This window comes from Chelonoidis abingdonii, chromosome 11, assembly GCF_003597395.2.
Source record: "Chelonoidis abingdonii isolate Lonesome George chromosome 11, CheloAbing_2.0, whole genome shotgun sequence".
In the NCBI taxonomy this organism is placed as follows: Eukaryota; Metazoa; Chordata; order Testudines; family Testudinidae; genus Chelonoidis; species Chelonoidis abingdonii.
Window position 1 is genome coordinate 16,597,987 of NC_133779.1, and position 16,390 is coordinate 16,614,376.

Genomic DNA, 16,390 nt, shown 5'->3' on the forward strand with positions numbered 1-16,390 from the left:
ACCCCCCTCGCTACCCCACCCCAATCCCCTCCTCCCCCGGTCATCCTCTTCTCACTCCTCTCACCCCCTTCCCTCCCCGCATTGGTGTTAAGAGGCAGCTGCTAATTCTTGCACCGTTTCACGCCGCATCTCCTAGCCCAGCGTCCGCGAAGGGGCCGGTGGAGAAAACGCATCCTCCCGCCCCCCAGCGCCACTGCTGCCCCCCGCCCCGCGCCCCCCAGGGGCCCCTACTGCCCCCCGCAGGCCCAGTGCCCCCCGCGCCCCCCTGCCCCGCCCCGCTGCCATCCCAGACCCAGTGTGTTGGGGGGGAAGGGGGCGGGTCTCTCTCTTTTGTGTCCCTGGCGCCCCCTGCTGGAGGGGCCAGGCCCTGCGATGTGTGTGTGTGTGTGTGTGTGTGTGTGTCCGTGTCCCTGGCGCCCCCTGCTGGAGGGGCCAGGCCCTGCGGGGTGTGTGTGTGTGTGTGTGTGTGTGTGTGTCCCTGGCGCCCCCTGCTGGAGGGGCCGGGCCCTGCGCTGTGTGTGTGTGTGTGTATGTGTGTGTGTCCCTGGCACCCCCTGCTGGAGGGGCCGGGCCCTGCGGTGTGTGTGTGTCCTTGGTGCCCCCTGCTGGAGGGGCCAGGCCCTGCGCTCTGTGTGTGTGTGTGTGTCCCTGGTGCCCCCTGCTGGAGAGGCGAGGCCCTGCACTCTGTGTGTGTGTGTGTGTGTGTCCCTGGTGCCCCCTGCTGGAGAGGCGAGGCCCTGCACTCTGTGTGTGTGTGTGTGTGTGTCCCTGGTGCCTCCTGCTGGAGGGGTGAGGCCCTGCGTTCTGTGTGTGTGTGTGTGTGTCTGGGACCTGCTGCTGGAGGGGCCCGGCCCTGCGCTGTGTGTGTCTCCCTGGCGCCCCCTGCTGGAGGGGCTGTGCCCTGCGCTGTGTGTGCGTGTGTCTCTGGCACCAGCTGCTGGAGGGGTCAGGCGCTGCACCGGGTGTGTCCCTGGCGCCCCCTGGTGGAGGGGCCCGGCCATGCGCTGTGTGTGTCCCTGGCACCCATTGCTGGGGGGAACGAATCCTGCTCTGAGGGGCAGTGGGAGGCGATATTGGGGAGCGGGGACCCCTGGCCCAGGTCTTGAGATCCAGCTGGGGGTGCCAGGGGTCCTGGGCAGGGCCGGCTTTAGGAAGTGGAGGGCCCAATTCCAACAGTTTCGGCGGGGCCCCGGCAGGGATGACTTAAAAAAAAAACAGCGGCGGGTCCTTCACTCGCTCCAGGTCGTCGTCAGCACTGAAGGACCCGCCACCAAAGTGCCGCTGAAGACCCAGAGCACCGCCAGGTGAGTAAAAATTAAAAAGGTGCCTCCAGCCAGGGAAGGGATTCTCACTGGGCGCGGGGCCCGATTCAGGGGAATTGGTGGAATAGGTCTAAAGCCGGCCCTGGTCCCGGGTTAGTGTGTGGGGCCATATCTGTGTGAGTCCCTCCTATGGGGATGACCCCCCCAGCCCCTCACCCCACCTGGCGACAGGTGTATCCATCTACTCTCCCTCTGAGCTCCCCGTCCCTTACTGTATAGGGCTGGGCATGACCCTCGCTGCAGGGGAATTAGCTGCCGGGCACCTGGCTAAATCCAGCTGCATAAGGTGACCGGGGAGGGTGGGGAGCATCCGCCCACCCAAACGGGCCCGGCCGCCCCCCATGGGGCACAACTGGGGCAGGAATGTGCTGTGAGGGGGGAGATTCATGGATGCAGCTTAAGAAGAAGGTTGAGGATGAACAGCATGAGGGAATTTGCTAACGAAGGCGTCTTTAATCTGGCAAAGGTCTAACGTGGAAGCTGGACCGATTCAGCCTGCACCCAAGGTGCAAATGTTTAACCACCGGGAGAATTAACCACTGGCTGGGGTGGATCCTCCACCGGCACTCGGTAAATCCAGCTGGTTTCTGAACCGATCTGCTCCAGCTGAAGCAGGAATTCACGCCAGCCGGTCAGGTTAGCGGAGGCAAGTCTACGAATGATGTGGCCCCCTTGGAAAGAGCCTCCCCTGGCTGCAAATCTCGGCTAAACCAAGGGGGGAGTCAGAGGTCGACGACCGTCATAATAATTTAAGGTTTGTACCTTCAAAGTTGAAGAGAAAAGCTTGAAAACCAGCGAAGTCAAAGCAGCATCTGAGCATTGGTTGAAAAATCTCGGGCATATCAAAACCAAGCTCCGGAGGTTGTTTGGTTCTTTGAAGACTCAGGGCCCAAAACCAGAGAGAGAGAAAACAGGCTGCTCCCGCAGCAGCAAGACACAGCTCAGACTGCTGTACTCTGGGGGGGGGGGTGCTTGGCAGGCAGCCTAACCGCCCACTTGGGAAGACCCAGGGGCCCCCTTACCGTGTAAATATACCCCAGTTCTCTGCTCTTGGGAAACACAGACATGCCCTGCTTGTACGGCACTGCACAGCCTGTTCTCCATGCCCGTTGCTGTGCCCACATCAGGCCTGGCTGCCCATTGCTAGTGTGTCAGATACAAGCTGCCAGTCTCCATCACTCCCCGCCCTGCACCCGACTGCCCCCCACGCAGGGCAGGTGCCCCCGTGAGCAGTGGCACAGCCACCTCATTATCTGCCTTTGGCTCCCTCCTCAGGCTCGTCCCGGCCGGGATGCCAGTGGGGCCAGGCGCTGGAGGGCTCCCATGCTGCCCCCCATAGTGTCTGGGTCCTGCCCCGGGTTCCCCGTCCGTCTGTCTCCAGCCAGCACCTCTTGTCTGGCACTTGTGGCTCTTCAGGGCAGGGGCCGGCTTTTAGTTCAAGGTTTGTGCAGCTGTGGGGTCCTGGGCCGTTTCTGTGGCACCTGGGTGCTATTATAATACCTCTAATAATGTGCAGCGCCTGGCACTGTGGGGTCCTGAGCCATCTCTGGGGAGCTTGGGTGCTACCGTAATACACCTAATAATGCACAGCACCGGGCACCAAGGGTGCCTGGCCCATGTCTGGAGCTCCTGGGCATACCATAATACACCTAATACTGTGCAGCACCTGGCATCATAGGGTCCTGGGCCATGTCTGGGGCTCCTGGATGCTACCATAATGCACCTAATAGCAACGCAAATTCACCGCACCCCTAGCACAATACATGACTGGAGCGCCTAGGCACTACCGTAATACCTCTAATAATGTGCAGTGCCTTGCACCATGGGGCTGCTGCTCCATGACCAGGTCTCCTAGGTGCTACCGTAATACAGATAATAGATCTGCATGCACATCCGCGCACCTCACAATCAAGTCGAATGAAAGCCAGGCCGATAAAGCTCAGCCCTCAGATTACGGTGCAACCTCCTCGCACTCGGTCCAGGGATCCGCACACTAGGCCTCAAAATCAAACCCAAAGCCGAGCAGGAGCTAATTCAGGGCAGTGCTACACAACCCAGGAGTCCTGGCTCCCAGCCCACCCCTGCTCTAACCCACTGGTGTAGAACTGAGAAATGAAATTGTTTTTAATTGTTCACTTTATTAATGTAACTTCTGTTCACCATCCACTACACTTGTCTACATTGTAACTTCTGTTCACTATTTGCCATATTGGAATTCAAACCCCATTTTAAAACACTCACTCCATTTTGTAAAAGCCTCCTCCAGCCTTCATTTGTGCAAACCCTGCTGTAATCTTATTAGTGTAGTTTAGATGTGTGACTGAGGTATGGATGGATGACAGAATCAACCTCCAGCCCCAGCCTGTCCTGATGAGATAAAGTTCAAACCCCACCCGCTGAAGAAGCAGACAAAAGCCCTAACAAAGTAAGAAGCGTCCACCCTAAAAAGAAAAGGTGCAATAGAAGGAAGCTCAAAGCCAGGTCCCAGGCTGAAAGCCAGGCCTGCAACTGACGGGTGATCAATCACCAAACCCAGAGGCAGCGTGACACAGCAAGACCTCTAGACTCTGGATTCAGACTAAAGCCTACAAAAAGGATGGGTGAGATGGGAGACCTTGGAGGGTAACATTCTGCTGCCAACATGGAAGGACATCGGTGCAGGCCCAACAGAGACCCAGCTGGTCCTTGTGCCCGGCTTTCCTGGCCAGTTACCACCACAAGGTACGAACCCAAGCTGCAAACTCAAGCCATGAACTCAAGCGATTTCAGGACTGGTAACTACGCAGCTGCTGCAGAACATCTGATATGTGTGTGTGTGTGTGTAGGTATTAGGTATAATGTGTGTGTATAAGAATTAAGATATTAGTTATGAGTCATAAATGAAATTATCATAATAAATGTGGCATCTTTGTCTTGCCCCCTGAAAAGATCCTGTGTAGTTTTATCTGTACAACACTGGACCCCACTCCCCTCCCAGAACTGGGGAGAGAACCCAGACGTCCTGGCTCCCAGGTCTTCTGAAGCGAAGGAAAAGCTGAGTGTGCAGCTGGCCGCGTTCATCACAAAGGCCAAGCTGGTACGAACGTTGCAGGGGCATCCGCCCTGGGAAATTTCCAGCGACACTGGGCTGTTTTATCCGAACGGATCTGCCCTGGTTTGGGCGTGCAGCATGTCAGGGCTGTCCGACAGCCGGGGCTAGCACAGCAGCAGACTGGAGAAGCCAGAGCGGGTCCGGAGAAGAGCTGACGGGGTGGGGGGGGCATGAAAGGTTTGCGAAACCCACCTTCAAGTGAAAGACTCCCGGCGCTTGAGCCGTGTAGCTGGGCAAAGAAACACCACAGGGGCGACTCGATTCCCGGCATTTCAAAACGACCCTTGGCCGGTTGGTCCAACAGTTAATTCCTGGCCCTGAGGAAAACGGGCACCCGATTTCCAGCCATTCGGGGTGTGACAGACCTTTGGCTGCTAGTGCCCACGAGGCTCCCACTTCTGCTCTACACAGAGGACGGGGCAGGAGCAGCGAGGAAGCGCGGCAAAGCCAGCCCGGGCAGCGCGGAGTTGGAGAGCTGTGACAAAGCGGGAACGTTCTTAATGTTTTCTCTAAATACTGTGTGGGTGCCTCAGTTTCCCCTTTGCCTTTCTTAAGTATCTAGGTGGTGGGATAAGGGGGTGTGATTGTTGCAGAGCCCTAGAGGGCAGGGGTGTGCAGGGGTCTGCACAGAGAATGGCCGACACTCTGTCTCCTGGCAACTAATGGCCTGGGCCCCTCCTCTGCAAAGATGCCAACTGAAGCTGTTGGAGAACAAAGAGATCAGGTGACCACCTAGCCCTGGAAAGAGACAAAGGCCAGAGGAGGGGCTGGAGGGGGCTTCAGGCTGGGGAAATGGAGGGAGGCCCAGATGGGGGTCTGGGCTCCCCACCTCCGCAGAGGTCCCTGACTGAGGGGTCCTGTTTCCTGTACCTACAAGCTCTGTTTTGGGCTGTTCCTGTTGGCTAATAAACCTGTGTTACTGGCCGGCTGAGAGTTCCGGTGAATCGCAGGAAGTGGGGGGTGCAGGGCCCGGACTCCCCCACACTCTGTGACAAGAACACAGCGAGGATGCAAACCGAAGCAAACAAACCGATTTAGAACCGGAGCCTGACGAATTGAACCGCAATGAAACCGACCCATCGGGGGGGAACAGAAGCCTCCCAAAAGCCGATAAAAAGGTAACAAAATCACTGGAATTGACCAGGACACAATGGCGCCAAAGCCACTCGATTTGATCCGAATTTATCAGAATAAAAAGGAAAATCGGAAGGAAAAAAATCCCAATCCCAAGAGACCCAAAGCAATCGAAGCCCCCCAAGACGGATTTCAGGAACGGCGAGCCGCCAAATTCAAGCAAATAATCTGATGGCGGCGAAGGAACATGGTGGTGAAGTCAGATTAAATCGTGCGAAAGTGCCCACGTGGCATCAGAAATGAATTCACTGCAATTAAGCAACATGCAGATAAGAAACCAGCACAACTGTAATGAATGAAAATCAACAGGGTGGGGAACAACTGAAATTAAGCCACCGACCCAAATAAAATCGTCTAACTGAGGAGCTTAATTGTAGCCAATGATGCTAATTAATTAAATAATCCTCGTGCCGCGAACAAAGGGAATAAAACCCCGAAATTGGCTGTAAACGCAAAGCCAAATGCAACCCTAAGCAACCAGAATCCAACAAAAACAACCGAATGCTACAAAACCCCCAAACCCAGAAGGCAGTTGTGCTCAACTGAAAACAAAAATCTGCAGTAGATACATAGATAGATAGATATTGATATAGATGATACAGATATATTAAAAACATACAGAGAAAATTCAGTGCACACAAAACAGACACTCAAATTCAAATAAAATAGCACAAAACTCCTCTGCTCCACAGCCAGGACCAGAACCCAGGAGTCCTGGCTCCCAGCCCCACCCCCTTCTAACCACTAGACCCCACTCCTCTCTCAAAGCCAGTGATCGAACCCAGGAGTCCTGGCTCCCAGCCCCCCTGCTCTAACCACTACACCCCACTCACGTCCCAAAGCCAGGGATCTAAACCAGGCGTCCTGGCTCCCAGCCCCCCCACGCTCTAACCACTAGACCCCACTCCCCTCCCAAAGCTGGAGATTGAACCCAAGAGTCCTGGCTCCCAGCCCCCCCTACTCTAAAGGCAATTTAAACCCTTCAGTCCAGTTACAAGAATTCTCTAGGCTGGAAGGAAAATGCAACTGAAATCAGGGCCAGTTCCTTGCTCAGGGCTTTGGGCGGGTCAAGGGATTCCCAGAGTCGTGAGACTTAAACACGGTGTTGGAAGGAAAAAAAATTCTACGGAGCCAACTTCAGCACGATGAAATATAGATGAGGCAGGATGCAGCTATTGCTAGAAAAGGCCTGAATTATTCAGCACGCCCTGGATGGGCTGGTCGGAAGGAAGCCGGGCCTCTCCCTGCCTTGGCAAAAGTCCTTGGAGTGAGTGGAAATGTTGCACACGTCCCGGCTCCCAGCTCGCCCTGCTCTAACCACTAGACACCACTCCCCTCCCTGAGCTGGGAAGAGAACCCAGGAGTCCTTGCTCCCAGCCCCTTTTCCAGGAAGAGCCACCCCAGACATGGCTGGCAGTTGTGGGTACTTTTTACGGCCTAGGGTGTTAATAGTTTAACCCACAAGGTAGGTTTTCAAGTTCCCCCCGGAGACGATTCATTTGAATCTACCTGGGTCAGCCACCCGACTCCCGCCCTGGCGTCTGGGCACCTCATGCCACCTATTTACTCCCCACAGGGGGCAGGTTATTATCCCATGGTGCAGAGAGGGGGGGAGAGAGGCTAAGTGACCAAACCAGGGTCACCCAGGGAGTCTGTGGCAGGGTACAGACATGAAACAGGTTTGTCATCTCCGAGGCTGGGTCCTAACCACTGGACCATCCTGCCCTGGATCAAGGGAAATAGTAGATCTAGGGGAGCAACACTGTCTCCCCCACGCATACTTGGGGGTCAAGTGGAACAAACCAGGAACTCCTTGAAAACCTCCATTCCCCCCACCCCAAGCTCCCTGGGTGCCCTGCTTCCCTCTCAGATATTCCCTACCACCCCCCCCCCAATTGTCCCCTATGTCAGGGGCTGTATGCGCCCTCCCATTCGCACCTCTCCCAGTGTGCTCCTCTGTGCCAGGGTAGCTGTGTGTGCCCCCTCCAATGGCTTTAGGGATCCTGTTTTTAAGTTTTCTCCCCAACTGGGAGGTCTAAAACAACTACCTTTAAAAAAAAAAAAAGGAAGCTGACATTTTCACAAAATCCCAGGACTCCGAGAGCTGGGGATTTGGAGAGAAACAGAGACTTTCGCTAGACACCGAGGCGATGTCAAAACCACTGGCGTGCCTCTTGCTGCATCTTTGGGTGCTTAAATCTCTTGGGAAATTTGGGCCCAATTTCTCTCTCTCTCTCTCTCACACACACACAGCAAGCAGGACTCATCTGCTCAAGCAAGGGGAGGCCAGGACACAGGCGTATGCACAGGATCCGGCCTTGGCACACGACAAGAAGCAATTTCACGTTGGGAGCCGGGCAGGAGGATTAGCCCTGGCCCAGCTGTCTACTGCACAGCAGCGAAGGGAAAAATATCAAATGGCCTTTTGACTTTGCACTGGCCTCCCGTGACCCTGAAAGGTGTCGGCTGCTGGCAAGCAACCCAACGCCTTACGCACAAATCTTGTGTGGGTATGAAACTGAGGTGGGGTGGGGTGGATGGGGATAGATCGATACATCGATAGATAAAGGGGGTGCACGGGGATGGATAAATAGACAAGAGGTGGCTGGGGATAGATGGACAGACAGACAGAGGGGGTGGATGGGGATGGATAGACAGACAGACAGACAGACACATAGATAGATAGCGGAGGGGTGGATGGGGATAAATGGCCAGACAGCGGATGGATGTTTTGCTACCCCCCAGTCACTGGACGCACTCCTGTCCCCAGGGAGATTTCATTCAAGTCTAAAGCAGGTAGAGGAAAGGCCCCTCGTTAAGGGTGCGAAGTCATTGATGCCATAACTCAGGAGGGCCGTGCAACCTTATCTGAGCCCCCTGGTGCATGTGCTCCCGAGCCAGCCCGGCTCCGGGGTAACTCGGCCAGGCCCCTGCCAGCTTTGCTGCCGATGCCAGGAGGCGGGCGGACCGTGCGGTGGGGCGCTGGAGGAAGGGACAGGAGCTGTGGGGAGCCTCTGCCCCAGAGCTCCTGGGTGAAGTCAGACAGAGCCTCTTGAGCGAGGGCTTCCAGGTGCCTGCAGTGCTGGGAGCGCTCAGCACACAGAGGCCTTACTTCCCACCAAGCGGCTCCTCCGACACGGCGTGGATCATGGGGCTCAGCCCCTCACCCGGCGGGGGGAGAAAGGAATCCACACCTGGGACGCTGCCAGGTCCCGGAGGAAAGCCCGGAAGGGATCAAGCTCTGAGCAGCCAGCAGGGGGCAGCTTGAACCACGTGCCGGGAACAAGGCGCGAGGGCCGAAAAGGAAACCAAACGTCTAGCAACGAGCCCACAACTCGGCACGGAAGAGCCGCCCTGTCCCACGCCCCGGCCCTGCTCGGCGTTGAAAGAAGCAGGTGCAGCCGGCGTTAAGGACAGTCTGGAAAGGCCGACGCACAAGGGGACCCGAATTAAGGACGCTGAAGCACCTTCAAAGGGGCATTTCTGGAGCACTTGACTTGGTGCTGGTCTTTTAACGTCTGTTTCATCCACGCACACCCGGAGCTTCAGTCGAGGGAACAGATACGTGCCCAGATCTGCGCCCCCCGGCCCATCATAGCTACACAAAGATCTGGCTTGAGCTGTCACAGCCGGAGTTTATTGTGTGTGTCTCTATAATAAACGGTGTGTGGGGATGTCTATTATCCAGGCAGGCCGATCAGAGAGACAGACGAACACGCGCCCGTGTGTGAAAGTGGCCATATAGAAATGGGTGTTGAAAAGCTAGAGATACATCTATGCAAACAGATTTTATTTTGTCCGTATTAATGATTTTATACATACAGCTGATGAACAGTCTAGACCAGGGGTTTTCAAACTTTGTTTCTGGCGACCCACCCGGTTGAAGAAAATTGATGCCTGCGACCCGACGGAGCTGGGGATGAGGGGGTTGGGGTGTGGGAGGGGGGTCAGGGCTCTGGGTGCAGGCTCTGGGGTGGGGCCAGAAATGAGGGGTTTGGGGTGCAGGAGGGGGCTCCAGGTTGGGGGGCTCAGGGCTGGGGCAGGGGTGCGGGAGGGAATCAGGGCTCTGGGTGCAGGCTGCGGGGTAGGGCTGGGGATGAGGGGCTTGGGGTGCAGGAGGGGGCTCTGGGTTGGGGGTTAGGGGTGGGGCAGGGCTGCAGGAGGGAGTCAGGACTCTGGGCTGGGGGTGCAGGCTGCGGGGTAGGGCTGGGGATGAGGGGCTTGGGGTGCAGGAGGGGGCTCCAGGTTGGGGAGGGCTCAGGGCTGGGGCAGGGGATTGGGATGCGGGGTTACCTTGGGCGGCCCCCGGTCAGCGGCGCAGCAGGGAGCTAAGGAAGGCTTCCCACCACCCTGTCCTGGCTCCGGGGACCTTGCTGTGCCCCGGAACCAGCCAGCAGCAGGTCCGGCTCCTAGGCAGAGGTGCGCAAGAGGCTCTGCATGGGTCTCGCCAGCACACACCACCGCCCATTGGCCGGAAACCGGCCAATGAGAGTGTGGAGCCGGCGCTCGGGGCAGGGGCAGCGCGTGGAGCCCTGTGGCCCCCTGCCTAGGAGCCGGACCTGCTGCTGGCCACTTCGGGGGCGCAGCGCGGTGCCAGAACAGGTTGGGACCAGCCTGCCTGAGCCAGGCAGCGCCGCCGACGGGACTTTTAATCGCCCGGTCAGCGATTTTAACCAGAGCCACCGCGTCCTACTGGTCTCGATAATACTTAGTCCTGCTGTGAACGCAGGGCACCCTGCCCGTCCTGCCATTCTAGATACAATCTACAGACACACACTTGGGAACGTCTCCATAGATACATGAGTGCGTATATATTTATGCGTGTCTATTGCATCGTTTTTATTACATATGTACGTCTATTCTGTGTGTGCACATATATATTCCACACCCACCCATGCACTTAGGGGGTTTTAGCTACATACAGGCAGACATCTGTGCATTTGTGCAAAAGTTTGTGTAGCTAGATACGTATGATGGATCATCCCATCGGTGGGTGTATATTTTATCATGTGTAACACACTCGTAAGCTCACAGATGGGATGATTACATAACCTACCCCCGTTTGATTCAATATCGAAGTGCCTGTCTATACTAGACGCACAGAAATGTTTCTGACACACACGGAGGCCTCCCATCTAATCCCGCCTGCTTTGCGTGGCTCCTGGCCGGAGCCTCTCGCGCGGGGTTTCTCACTCGCTGTCTAAATAAATCGCGCGGGCTCCGTTTATAAACCTGGTGCATATTTCATGAGGTTTGGCTCTGGCGGGACCCACTCTTCGCTGGAATCCGGGCCAGTTACGTAAGGGCACCGGAGTCCCGCTCCACGCCAGGGCTGGGGTTTGTTTTGCTCGCTCGGCGGTTTGTGAACAACACAATGTCCCGGCTCGGCATCGATCGGCCTCGGCCTCACTTCCCCGGGTGCGGCAGGACACGAGGGCTGGGGCAGGAATTCATGGCTTATGTTCAACCTCGTTCAACCCCCCAACACACCCCTGCATGGCACAGCCCCCCCCTCAAGAGATACCCATGTGCACACGCTCGTGCGCCAACCCGCATACAGTGCAGGGCCCGTCCCCTTCAGCAGGGGGCAGCAGGGACCCACACCAGGCCCCAGCCCAGCCCCACTCCGGCTACTCCATGACCTGCAATATTCCTCTCGAATTTTTTGAATATCCACCTCCCCGCCCCCACATGGCACCCCCAACATTTTGTGATCCCTGCCACACTCATCGCAACCCCTCTTAGATCTCCCAGATCAATGGGCCTTCCCCCCCCATTCCCCTCCCCTCCCCTGGCCAGACCCACAGAAGGGTTCAAACTGACTCAAGGGAGTGGAGTGGGGAAAACTGCACCAAGCTGCAGAAGGCCACAGCGGGGGGATTAGAGAGGGCCAGGCGGGGGGGTGGGGGATGAATGGATGAAGGTTATAAATAGAAAGCAAATATCCCTCCATCACATCCACCCCAGGAAGGGCTGATGGGGAGGGAGACGCTTCCCAAGACAGATCTGGGGTGCAGCCCCGAGCGAATTGCCAGCCCCTGCACCCCACCCCAAAGAGTTGTGTATTGGGGGTGGGGGAGTCCCTGGCATCTGGTCCTGGGCATCAAGGCGGGGGTTGGAAAGGGAGGGGAGTGTGTGTGGAAGGGGGCAGTGTGTGTATGGGGGTGCGGTGGGGGAGTGTAGGTTAAGTGTGGGGGGCTGAGCGATGGGGTAAATCTTGGGGGCAGTGGGCTGAGGCTGAATCCAGGGTTCAAGGGGAGGACATGGTGTGGGGAGGGGCTGAGGAAGAAGAGGTAGATCTGGGGGACAGGGGGCTGAGATAGAGGGGGTGAATGTGGGGGGCAGGGGGTGAACGTGGGGGGCAGGGGGGCTGCGTGGGGGGCAGGGCAGCTGAGGGAAAGGGGTGAATCTTGGGGACAGGGAGTTGAGGGAGAGGGGGTGGATTTAGGGGCCAGGGGCCTGAGGGAGGGGGCAGATCTGGGGGGCAGGCAGGCGAAGGCTTAGGGGGTTGGCGCTCATAACCCAGCCCGGGTCAAGCCGTGACCCACCACCTGCTGGTCACCGTCCGCCCGCAGCCAGGGCCCGATCCTGGCAAAGCAGGTACCGGGGCCCCGATCCTGCCCCCACCCCCCCTTTCCCACTCCTCACCTGTGCACCTGGCCCAGCGTCTTCCCGGCGAACTTCTGGAACTGCTCCTTGTTGAACTGCATGGCGGCGAGCGGGACCGGGCCGGGTCACAGCAGCATGTTCCAGCTCCAGCACCGGCACCGGGGGGGTCTGTCCCTCTCGCCTTCCTCCCTCTTTCCTTCCTCCTTTTCTCTTCTCTCTCTCTCTCCGTCTCTTCACCTCCTTCCTTCTCTCTCCTTCTCTTCTTTCCTTCTTTCCACTTCTCTCTCCTCCTTTCTCTCGCTCTCTCTTTCCTGCCCTTCACTGGCTCCCGAGAGCAGCAGGAGCTCTCAGACGCCGGCTGCCCAGGACCGATCTGTCCCAGCCCCAGCTGCTCCCCCCCCCCGCCCGCGTCACTGGCTCTCAATCCAGGCGATCCTGCGTGGGACGCTGCCGCCGGCTATGCCCCAAACTTCCCCCCACCCCGGCTCCAGCGGGCCAGCCCCGAGGCCACGGGGAGGGGCCGGGAGCAGCACCAGGGACAGCTCCGAGGCGGAGCGGGTTCCTCCGGAGAGGAGCCGGGAGCCAGGACTCCTGGGTTCTTTCCAGGACTCTAAACCTCTGCAGCCCATCCCCTTCCCAGAGCCGGGGAGAGAACCCAGCAGTCCTGGCTCCCAGCCCCCCAGCTCTAACCACTAGACCCCACTCCCCTTCCCAGAGCCAGGGAGACAATCCAGGAGTCCCGGCTCCCAGACCCCTCCTGCTCTAACCACTAGACATCACTCCCCTCCTAGAGCCAGGGAGAGGACCCAGGAGTCCTGGCTGCCAGCCCCCCCCTGCTCTCACCACTGGACCCTGCCCCCCTCCCAAGGCAGTGGTCCTGGCCAGCTCTGAGCTTGGCCTCCCCTGGGCCCCGGAGCTGCCAGCTGTCAGTAGCCCAGCTGGCCGAGAGGCAGCTGCCCAGACCGAGGTGTGTGGAGAGGGGGGGAACATGCCCCAGTGGGAGACAGATGGTGCGAGTTACTCAGGGCACAGCGCCCCCGCCCCCTTGGCGGGTGACGGGGGAGCAGCCCGCAGCTTTGAGCAAATCTGTGACCCCACAACCCACTAGACCCCACTCCCCTCCCAGAGCCAGGGAGAGAACCCAGGAGTCCTGCCCCCCAGCCCCCTCTGCTTTAACCCATGGACCCCACTCCCCTCCCAGAGCTGGGGAGGGAACCCAGGAGTCCTGGCTCCCAACCCCGCCCGCTCTAACCACTGGACCCCACTTCCCTCTCAGAGCCAGAGAGAGAACCCAAGAGTCCCAGCCCTCAGCGACCCCTCCCACTCTAACCCCATTAGACCCCACTCCCATCCCAGAGCTAGGGAGAGAACCTAGGAGTCCTGGCTCTGAACACCCCCCCGCTCTAACCACTGGACCCCACTCCCCTCCCAGAGCTGGGGAGGGAACCCAGGAGTCCTGGCTCCCAACTCCCCCTGCTCTAACCACTAGATCCCACTCCCCTCCCAGAGCCAGGGAGAGAACCCAGGAGTCCTGCCCCCCAGCCCCCTCTGCTTTAACCAATGGACCCCACTCCCCTCCCAGAGCCAGGGAATACCCAGATCCTGGCCCCAGCGACCCCCCCTCACGTCTACTCATAGACCTCCACTCCCCTCCCAGAGCGAGGAAGAGAACCGGGGTGCTCCCCTCCCACCAGTGAGAATTCACCCAGGAGCAATGGAGAACTACCCACACCCAAGATTGAATGGGTGGGAAGGTGGGTGGGATAATGAGATGACAAATATATGCCTCAGGAGCGAGTGTCAGATAGGGGTGTGGGTAGAGAGAAGCAACGGGCTTGGGGCCCCACCATGTCTGAGTTTCTGGGATGGGGGCAGAAGCCAGGGACAGCAACACAGACCCCCAGCACCAGCAGTGAGGCTTAAAGGCCTAGGAAAAGGCTGCAGGTGCCGCCCCAAGGGAAAGGCCCCCATGTCCCTGCCCGCCCTGGAGCCACGCCAGCCCTGCTCGGCCAGGGGACGGCGCCCATAGAGGGACAGGCCCTGCCCCATTCCCTGCCCCTGAGCAGCCAGACCTGCCGTGGGGCCGGGTGGGAGCCGGCGCCCCCTAGAAGGGGCAGGCCGCCTGCGCATCCCCTGTCCCCCTGAGGCCGTCCACCCTGGCAGAGTGGAACTAGGCGCCGATGGGGAGCAGAGAAAGATCCTGCCCTGGCCCGCGGCTGGCAGATGGCTGGGGGGCGAGAAGGGGGTGGAACAAGGCTGTACCAGAAGGGGAACGGATGTAGAGACAGCAGACTAGGACGGAGGAAACGGACGCGAGCGGCAGAACACGGCGGGAGCGACAGAGAGAGGAAACCCGAACTGGGACAGAATCAGAGCTGGAGACAGAACCAACTGAGCCAACCAGTGCACCAGCTGGGCACGGCCGCGGCACTGACCCTCAACCGGCAACTCATGCCCGTCCCCCCCAGCTGGGCAAGGCTGGGCACTGCCCCCCAGCCGGGCTCCGGCCCCGTCCCCCTAGCGGCCGAGGCGAGGCCGGGCAAATCCCCCACTCGCCAAAGGCCGGGCACACAACTAGTCCCCAGCTGGCGCTCCTGGCCCTGTCCCGCCCCAGTCTGGGCCGCGAAGGCTCGGGCACCCAACCCCCACCAGCCGACGCGCCTGGCCGGCTCCCCGACACCCAAGCACTGGCCAGAGGCCAGAGCACCACCCCACACCAGACCGTGGGGCGCTCCTGCCTACGTTTGAGCACACCGTCAATCCCACCCAGTGCCTCAGCTGGGCAAGGCTGGGCACTGCCCCAAGTCGCGGCAGGAGACAACTCGCTTGCCACAGCCCGTGCTCATGCCCCCCCCCCCACCACGGGTCACAGGCCAGGGCTGCCAGGCTCAGACAGACGCTGCCATGGTTCCGTCGCACTGTTTATTCCGCTCCTTCGGGTGCAGATTTGACATGGCACGAGCCAGCTCCCCCAACAAGCCAGCTGCACCCCCCCATCCCCACGCCAGGGCAGCAGGGGACTGCCCCCCCGCCCCCGACAGCTGGTCTCTGGGCAGGCCAGGAGCAAGAGCTGGAAAGAAAAACCCAGGAGCCCTGGCTCCCAGCCCTACCCCCCCCTTGCTCCAACCACTTGGCCCCACTGCCCTCCCAGAGCTGGGGAGAGAACCCAGGAGGTCCTGGCTCCTAGCCCTGTCTCCTCCGCTCCAATCACTAGACCCCACTGCCCTCCCAGAGCTAGAGAAAGAACCCAGGAGTCCTGGTTTTCTCCATCCACCCATTGCTGCTGGGCATCACAGACCCAACCCCCCACATGCCGGCTCCCCCTTGGTCTGGTGGAGGCCCCCCCACTCTGGATCCTGGAGTCTCTCCTAAGGGCAGAGGGGTGGTCTGCTCAGGGGGGCCCCAGCTGGGGCTGGATGGGCATCTTCACAGTCAGCACCTGCGGGGAGACGAGGGGGCGATGAGAGGGAAGGGGAGCTGGGGGCGGGGGGGGGAGCTACAGCTGAGCAGTAGGGGGGGCAGGAACACTGCAGAGTGGGCGGAGTCGCACAAGGGGGCGGAGTCATACCTTCGAGGTGGGGTCAGTGTCTTGTGGGAGGGGAGTTTTTACCCTAGGGGATGAGAGCTGGTCCCACCCCGCTGCAGAGGGGCGGGATTCCCTGTGGGGGGAGGGACAGGGGGGTTCCCCAGGGGGCTGGGTGGTGGAGTGGCAATGGGAGGGGTTCCCTAGTGGAGGGGCAGGGATAGGGGGTTCCCCAAGGGGCTGGGGGGCAATGGGGAGGTTCCCCGGGAGGCTGGGGGGTTCCCTGGGGGGGCTCACCGCGGTGCGCCGGTGGAAGCGGGCGTGGCTGCGCTCTGGGACGATGTCGTGGGGGATGTAGAAGTCGAGGACGTAGGGGTCTGGGCCCCCCCGCAACACGATCCGGTCCTGCCCCAGCTCCAGGGAGAGCTCCCGTGCCGAGCCCTGCGGGAGGGGTCATGAGAGCCTGTGGGGAGAAACCTGCCCCACAGCACCCCCCGAGGGGAGAGACCCAGCCCCAGCCAGCACCTCTGCCCCACAGCAGCTCCCTGAGGGGAGAGAGCCGCCCCATAGCGCCCCCCAAAGGGAAAGACTTGCCCCACGGCTGGTACCCCGGCCCCACAGTGCCCCCCAAGGGGAGAGACGTGTCCCAAAGCCAGCACCCCTGCTCTAGAGCACCCCCTGCAGAGACACCCGCCCCCCGGCCAGTGCCCC

At 59.6% G+C, this 16,390-nt stretch overlaps 2 protein-coding genes across 2 annotated transcripts in view; both read right to left on the bottom strand.

Annotated features, from left to right (window-relative positions):
* SLC17A7 (solute carrier family 17 member 7) overlaps nt 1-13,004 on the bottom strand; it is a 23,122-nt gene extending 10,118 nt beyond the window's left edge. The window contains exon 1 of the mRNA XM_032806472.2: nt 12,196-13,004. Within this exon, the coding sequence (XP_032662363.1) occupies nt 12,196-12,257 (62 nt within the window). The 5' untranslated portion in view covers nt 12,258-13,004. The remainder of the gene's footprint in view (nt 1-12,195) is intronic.
* A 2,060-nt stretch (nt 13,005-15,064) lies between these two features.
* The window catches only part of PIH1D1 (PIH1 domain containing 1), a 6,094-nt gene continuing 4,768 nt past the window's right edge, over nt 15,065-16,390 (bottom strand). Inside the window, exons 8-9 of the mRNA XM_032806453.2 lie at nt 15,977-16,120; nt 15,065-15,595 (exon numbers count right to left, since the gene is read on the bottom strand). Of these exons, the coding sequence (XP_032662344.1) occupies nt 15,548-15,595; nt 15,977-16,120 (192 nt within the window). The 3' untranslated portion in view covers nt 15,065-15,547. The remainder of the gene's footprint in view (nt 15,596-15,976; nt 16,121-16,390) is intronic.